At 40.9% G+C, this 7,869-nt stretch overlaps 2 protein-coding genes across 2 annotated transcripts in view; both read left to right on the plus strand.

Annotated features, from left to right (window-relative positions):
• The first annotated feature begins 284 nt into the window (after positions 1–284).
• Positions 285–2,146, plus strand: LOC128602533 (endonuclease domain-containing 1 protein-like). The gene is made up of 2 exons (XM_053616405.1): positions 285–1,026; positions 1,213–2,146. Exons 1-2 carry the CDS (start codon positions 730–732, stop codon positions 1,729–1,731), a joined length of 816 nt encoding a protein of 271 aa, XP_053472380.1. The 5' UTR covers positions 285–729; the 3' UTR covers positions 1,732–2,146.
• Positions 2,147–3,674: 1,528 nt separating this feature from the next.
• The window catches only part of ptcd1 (pentatricopeptide repeat domain 1), a 14,181-nt gene continuing 9,986 nt past the window's right edge, over positions 3,675–7,869 (plus strand). Inside the window, exon 1 of the mRNA XM_053616136.1 lies at positions 3,675–4,130. Within this exon, the coding sequence (XP_053472111.1) occupies positions 3,792–4,130 (339 nt within the window). The 5' untranslated portion in view covers positions 3,675–3,791. The remainder of the gene's footprint in view (positions 4,131–7,869) is intronic.

Genomic DNA, 7,869 nt, shown 5'->3' on the forward strand with positions numbered 1-7,869 from the left:
ACAATCACATACACACTCACACACCCATTCATACACTACGGACACTTTAGACACGCCAATCAGCCTACCATGCATGTCTTTGGACTGGGGGAGGAAACCGGAGTCTAATTATGTTCTAGAACATGTAAACCAGGTACATGACAGGAATATTCTAAAAGCGACTCATGTAAACACCTTAATCACATTATTATCTTACTCAGAGTAAGGTGAATAGTTAGATTACTGCTGTCCATGTAAACGTAGTCACTGACATTACAGCCCAAAAGAAAGTGTGTGTGTGTGTGTGTGTGTGTGTGTGTGTGTGTGTGTGTGATACGATAATACACCTGCCCTCTGAAACCCCCCACATGAACACACTGATTACTTTGGCGTACTTGATTTCCAAGTTCACCTTCATGGATTGCTGAAATACAAAAAGTGAACCACCAATTTCCCATCTTTCCACCGAACATAGTCACTGCTGTTGCTGTCATTGTCCTTCGCTGTTGTTTTTCCAACACGGAACAATGACAACACCATTAAAGGCCTGTCCTGATTCTGCAGTCAGACGCATTCCTGGATCAATAAGGGAGGTGCACATCTGTCTCTGCAACATCAGGAAGTGCCAGTAACGTAGCTCTGCTGATCACGCCTGCCTCGTGTTCTCTATATAAAGTCTCCGACTCTGAGACTCTTCTGCACTCGTCGTTCAGTGAACATTGTTGTTCCTCTTCTACGTCTGCGTCCATCATGAAGCTCCTCAGTGTGGTTCTCCTTCTGCTTCCACTCTCGATCTGTTTGGCTGAAGTTGTGAATGATTTTACTCAGAGCTGTCCAGGGTTCTTCGCTAATCCGAATCATGTCGTTTCTCCTCCTATGGGTTTTACTGGGAATCGCTTTAGACGGATCTGTCAAACTCGAAATAATCAAGCTGAATTCGCGACACTTTATGACACGACGTTCAGGACCCCAGTTTACTCAGCATACAGGTTTACCGGACGAGTGAACTGTAGTAGAAGGACGGGAGCCTGGTTTATTGAACCTCAGGTAAGCGCAACTTACTGTAACTTATAGCTCATAACTATTTATCTTAGCATTTTTGTAACATTATGTAAGACAACATTAGTATTATGAAAAAATAAAGTATCTAAGACTTTTATACTGTAATATATGTGTGTGTGTGTGTGTGTGTGTGTGTGTGTGTGTGTGTGTGTGTGTGTTCCCCTTATGTAGCTGGAAAATGGAAACTTGGGGCCAAACATGGATACTGAGTCTGCTGTGGGAAATATAGTTAATCAGGCTGTGAATGCCGATTACTACAATTCTCACTTCCATAAAGGACACCTGGCTCCAGTTTCCCATGCCAACTCACAGAGCTGTTCTGATGCCACCTTCACTCTGACCAACGCTGCTCCACAGAATCCATCATTCAACAGCGGGCAGTGGAGGGTGACAGAAAGTCACATGGCTGATTCTCTGGAAAATAATTGCATTAATGTAGGCCTGAGTGCATTTGTAGTAACTGGGGTTGTGCCGGGTAATAATATAATGAAGAACAGAGTGCAAATTCCCAGTCACTTCTGGACGGCATTCTGCTGCCTTGATAACAATAATCAACACATTCGCTCAGGTGCATATATTGGACAAAATATAAATAATGTTGTAGACGGCCCACTGACCAGGCAGGATCTTGAGAATCGATTAAACAATCTGTATGGGAGAACTGTCACTTTGTTTGGTGGTCGATGTTAGATGCAGAATATCGAGAAAAGCGTGAACTATCTGTGTTAACACGGCTGTATCGGGGACATTTCTGTAGCATCATACCTCCTTTTAATTTCACTTTGTTTCCTCGACGACGCGACAGTTTCAAACAGAAAATTAAAACAATAGAAAAGCAAACAGCTGGAAAGGGGAAACACGCCGCACAAAAGCGTGAAAAGCAGTAACTATCTTGAACTAGTGGAAAGTCCGAGTGTTGAATGGTTTCAGCGTCTGTCCTGTATGTTTCCCATTCAGTGGAACAACTTCTACACACATACACTTAAAAAAATGAAAACTAATCAGAAATCAGTCATGTGTTGATTGACATATTGTTGTACTTTTAATCAGTTTATTTCTGTCAGTAAATTGGGATCAGATCATTTATCATGAATCACTGAATTGCAGTTTGATTTTCTGCAGAATTCTACATCAATAAAGAGCATCCGATTAAACCGTGTCTCCTCTTACTTACTGCCATATAACATCTGGAGCATAGCTATGGGACATTAACACTTATTAAATGTATACTAGAATATCACAGATATTTTCTGGAGCAAAATAATAATAATAAAAAGGTCTACAAACATCTGGACATTCATTTTTGAGTGATTTTTTTTGTTTTGTTTTTAAAAACCTTAGATTTCGGGAGGACTTAACTGACTGGTTACATACAAAAAGTTTCTGAACTGGAAATAAATCATGAGGTGTTGTGCATTTTAATAAGAGACAACAAAACAAATTCTGGGAAATCCCCACCCTGAGTTTAAAAAAAGCTCAAGATTATTAAAAGGAAAAATGCCCCCCAAAAAACCCTCTTAAATATTTATTTGATAAATGTAATCTTCAGAGAGAATTATTTTTATTTATTTTATTTTAGACTTTAAGTAGATTGTTTTTTACTGTGATTAATAAAAACTAACACATTTTGCTTTACTGCAAGTGTGTGTTTTAAATCTTGTGCCTGGTTTGTAAAACTTCTTGTCAGCACATGATGGAAGTAATATCCCACACTGCCGGTCATTTTTCTCTTTTCCCATCTTCATTAATTAAAATAAATAATATAAAAATCTAAACTTGAAATGTGTGCAGACTTTTGTCCTTATGCCATAGATTAAACCTTCTTTTATTTATTTATATATTTATCACATTATTTTGTTATTTGCACATGCATGAAATAAAACAAATCAACTAGAACACATTTAACCCTTTCATGCATAAATCATGTTTAAGCGAATCCAGTTTCTTTTATTTAGGAATATATATATTTTTGTCAGTTTATAAATATCACTCATCTTAAAAAGTAAATAGATCGTCCGTGTGCAATGTGTAACTGAAATTTTATTTTTTTAAATAGAAAATATAAAAATGTAAACATATTCTTCACAGGTACAACATTTACACAGTACATTAAATCATTCGCTTTTAAAAATCTAAGTTGTTTGGTGGAGTGGTACAAAAATATTTTATAAACATATGGAGATATGCTGCATTGATAAATAATCTAGAACGAGACAGAATGAGAATATTTACATATTATTATTTTTTTCTGAAATTCTATTTTTTTTAATAGTTTAAAAAAAACCCTAGCATTATAAAGTGTTAATGTTATTTCAAGTTCATGTTATATCATGGCTCCTTGCCGCTAGGCGGCAGCAGTGTGTGTATTTACACTCAGTGACGCGGCGCTGTAACAGCAACAGAGGACCTTACTAAAACAGCCCTATTAATCGATTTGAACACATCGATCAAGAGGTTTTAAAACATTTTACACCTAAAATCACATTTCGTTATATAATAGTGCGTTATTTAACGGTTTATAATGTTAAAGTGTCTTTTTAATTTTAGCGTCTGGCTTTAATTTTTGAGTAAAAAGTAGACATTTATTCAACGAAAGTCTGTGTATCGACTTGTTACGTCTGGTGTAACTGAGTTCCATCAGAAACGCATGTATACACACACACACACACACACACACACGCGGGGTGAGCATCACTCCTGACAGTGTTAGCGGTCATCTCCAGTGTGTTTGTGTGTGATTTAAAGTGGTGATGTTGCGCTGTGTTTTGTTGAACACTGTGCGAGCCGGAAGTGCTGTTCATGTGAGGAATTCTCCGCCGTGTTTCTGTCACATCGCTGTGAGAAAGTTCGCGAATGTCCCAAACCCAACCGGAGAAGAAGATGAGGTCCAGTTCGGGGATTATTCTAGAACTTTCTCCTCCAGGATGATTTTCCGGAAGACGTCCGCGGAGCAGCAGGACGCGAAACATATAGACGCGGAAGTGGAGCAGGACGAACCGGACCACTTCCGGTTTAGAACCAAGCACCGGAAGAGTAACACACCGTACTGGTATTTACTGCAGTGCAAGAAGCTGCTCAAGAAAGATAAAGTGAGAGAAAGATTATAAAAATAAACATTAAACTCCATTGTGTCTCTGTGTATTGAACCGAATTCTCCATTTGATTCTCTAACACAGCAGCTCTGAAAGTAGTTCCGGCTCCGAATCACAGCTTTATATTAATGCGCTAATGTCTTTATCTTCTCTATCAGAACTAAGTTGTTTCACATTAAACGGAGCTATAAATGGATAAAAAGCACGATGTGTCGCTCTTACTGTAGTGTAAGAAGAATAAAACGCTTTAATAACCCCTCTCTCATCCATCCCTTCTTATTCTCTCTCTCTCATCCATCCCTTCTTATTCTCTCTCTCTCTCTCTCATCCATCCCTTCTTATTCTCTCTCTCTCATCCATCCCTTCTTATTCTCTCTCTCTCTCTCTCTCTCTCTCTCTCTCTCTCATCCATCCCTTCTTATTCTCTCTCTCTCATCCATCCCTTCTTATTCTCTCTCTCTCTCTCTCTCTCTCTCTCTCATCCATCCCTTCTTATTCTCTCTCTCTCATCCATCCCTTCTTATTCTCTCTCTCTCTCTCTCTCTCATCCATCCCTTCTTATTCTCTCTCTCTCTCTCATCCATCCCTTCTTATTCTCTCTCTCTCTCTCTCATCCATCCCTTCTTATTCTCTCTCTCTCTCTCTCTCTCTCTCTCTCTCATCCATCCCTTCTTATTCTCTCTCTCTCATCCATCCCTTCTTATTCTCTCTCTCTCTCTCTCTCTCTCTCTCTCTCTCTCATCCATCCCTTCTTATTCTCTCTCTCTCATCCATCCCTTCTTATTCTCTCTCTCTCTCTCTCTCTCTCTCTCTCTCATCCATCCCTTCTTATTCTCTCTCTCTCATCCATCCCTTCTTATTCTCTCTCTCTCATCCATCCCTTCTTATTCTCTCTCTCTCATCCATCCCTTCTTATTCTCTCTCTCTCATCCATCCCTTCTTATTCTCTCTCTCTCTCTCTCTCTCTCTCATCCATCCCTTCTTATTCTCTCTCTCTCATCCATCCCTTCTTATTCTCTCTCTCTCTCTCTCATCCATCCCTTCTTATTCTCTCTCTCTCTCTCTCTCTCTCTCTCTCATCCATCCCTTCTTATTCTCTCTCTCTCTCTCTCATCCATCCCTTCTTATTCTCGCTCTCTCTCTCTCTCATCCATCCCTTCTTATTCTGTCTCTCTCTCTCATCCATCCCTTCTTATTCTGTCTCTCTCTCTCTCTCATCCATCCCTTCTTATTCTCTCTCTCTCTCTCTCTCATCCATCCCTTCTTATTCTGTCTCTCTCTCTCATCCATCCCTTCTTATTCTGTCTCTCTCTCTCATCCATCCCTTCTTATTCTCTCTCTCTCTCTCTCTCATCCATCCCTTCTTATTCTCTCTCTCTCTCTCTCTCATCCATCCCTTCTTATTCTGTCTCTCTCTCTCATCCATCCCTTCTTATTCTGTCTCTCTCTCTCATCCATCCCTTCTTATTCTCTCTCTCTCTCTCTCTCTCATCCATCCCTTCTTATTCTGTCTCTCTCTCTCTCATCCATCCCTTCTTATTCTCTCTCTCTCATCCATCCCTTCTTATTCTCTCTCTCTCTCTCATCCATCCCTTCTTATTCTCTCTCTCTCATCCATCCCTTCTTATTCTCTCTCTCTCTCTCTCATCCATCCCTTCTTATTCTCTCTCTCTCTCTCTCTCTCTCTCATCCATCCCTTCTTATTCTCTCTCTCTCTCTCTCTCTCTCATCCATCCCTTCTTATTCTGTCTCTCTCTCTCTCTCTCTCTCATCCATCCCTTCTTATTCTCTCTCTCTCTCTCTCTCTCTCTCTCTCTCTCATCCATCCCTTCTTATTCTCTCTCTCTCTCTCATCCATCCCTTCTTATTCTCTCTCTCTCTCTCTCATCCATCCCTTCTTATTCTGTCTCTCTCTCTCTCTCTCTCTCATCCATCCCTTCTTATTCTCTCTCTCTCTCTCATCCATCCCTTCTTATTCTGTCTCTCTCTCTCTCTCATCCATCCCTTCTTATTCTGTCTCTCTCTCTCTCTCTCTCATCCATCCCTTCTTATTCTCTCTCTCTCTCTCTCTCTCTCTCTCTCTCATCCATCCCTTCTTATTCTGTCTCTCTCTCTCTCTCTTTCATCCATCCCTTCTTATTCTGTCTCTCTCTCTCTCTCATCCATCCCTTCTTATTCTGTCTCTCTCTCATCCATCCCTTCTTATTCTGTCTCTCTCTCTCATCCATCCCTTCTTATTCTCTCTCTCTCTCTCTCATCCATCCCTTCTTATTCTCTCTCTCTCTCTCTCTCATCCATCCCTTCTTATTCTCTCTCTCTCTCTCATCCATCCCTTCTTATTCTGTCTCTCTCTCTCTCTCATCCATCCCTTCTTATTCTGTCTCTCTCTCTCTCTCTCATCCATCCCTTCTTATTCTCTCTCTCTCTCTCTCTCTCTCTCTCTCTCATCCATCCCTTCTTATTCTGTCTCTCTCTCTCTCTCTTTCATCCATCCCTTCTTATTCTGTCTCTCTCTCTCTCTCATCCATCCCTTCTTATTCTGTCTCTCTCTCATCCATCCCTTCTTATTCTGTCTCTCTCTCTCATCCATCCCTTCTTATTCTCTCTCTCTCTCTCATCCATCCCTTCTTATTCTCTCTCTCTCTCTCATCCATCCCTTCTTATTCTCTCTCTCTCTCTCTCTCTCTCTCTCTCTCATCCATCCCTTCTTATTCTGTCTCTCTCTCATCCATCCCTTCTTATTTTCTCTCTCTCTCTCTCTCTCATCCATCCCTTCTTATTCTGTCTCTCTCTCTCTCTCATCCATCCCTTTTTATTCTGTCTCTCTCTCTCTCTCATCCATCCCTTCTTATTCTGTCTCTCTCTCTCTCTCTCATCCATCCCTTCTTATTCTGTCTCTCTCATCCATCCCTTCTTATTCTGTCTCTCTCTCTCTCTCTCTCTCTCATCCATCCCTTCTTATTCTGTCTCTCTCTCTCTCTCTCTCTCTCTCTCTCATCCATCCCTTCTTATTCTGTCTCTCTCTCTCTCTCATCCATCCCTTCTTATTCTCTCTCTCTCTCTCTCATCCATCCCTTCTTATTCTCTCTCTCTCTCTCTCATCCATCCCTTCTTATTCTCTCTCTCTCTCTCATCCATCCCTTCTTATTCTCTCTCTCTCTCTCTCTCATCCATCCCTTCTTATTCTCTCTCTCTCTCTCTCTCTCATCCATCCCTTCTTATTCTCTCTCTCTCTCTCTCTCTCATCCATCCCTTCTTATTCTCTCTCTCTCTCTCTCATCCATCCCTTCTTATTCTCTCTCTCTCTCATCCATCCCTTCTTATTCTCTCTCTCTCATCCATCCCTTCTTATTCTCTCTCTCTCTCTCTCATCCATCCCTTCTTATTCTCTCTCTCTCTCTCTCATCCATCCCTTCTTATTCTCTCTCTCTCTCTCATCCATCCCTTCTTATTCTGTCTCTCTCTCATCCATCCCTTCTTATTCTGTCTCTCTCTCTCTCTCTCTCTCATCCATCCCTTCTTATTCTCTCTCTCTCTCTCATCCATCCCTTCTTATTCTCTCTCTCTCTCATCCATCCCTTCTTATTCTCTCTCTCTCTCATCCATCCCTTCTTATTCTCTCTCTCTCTCATCCATCCCTTCTTATTCTGTCTCTCTCTCTCTCTCTCTCTCTCTCATCCATCCCTTCTTATTCTGTCTCTCTCTCTCTCTCTCTCTCTCTCTCTCTCTCTCATCC

The sequence above is a fragment of the Ictalurus furcatus genome, chromosome 26, assembly GCF_023375685.1.
Source record: "Ictalurus furcatus strain D&B chromosome 26, Billie_1.0, whole genome shotgun sequence".
Classification (NCBI taxonomy): Eukaryota; Metazoa; Chordata; class Actinopteri; order Siluriformes; family Ictaluridae; genus Ictalurus; species Ictalurus furcatus.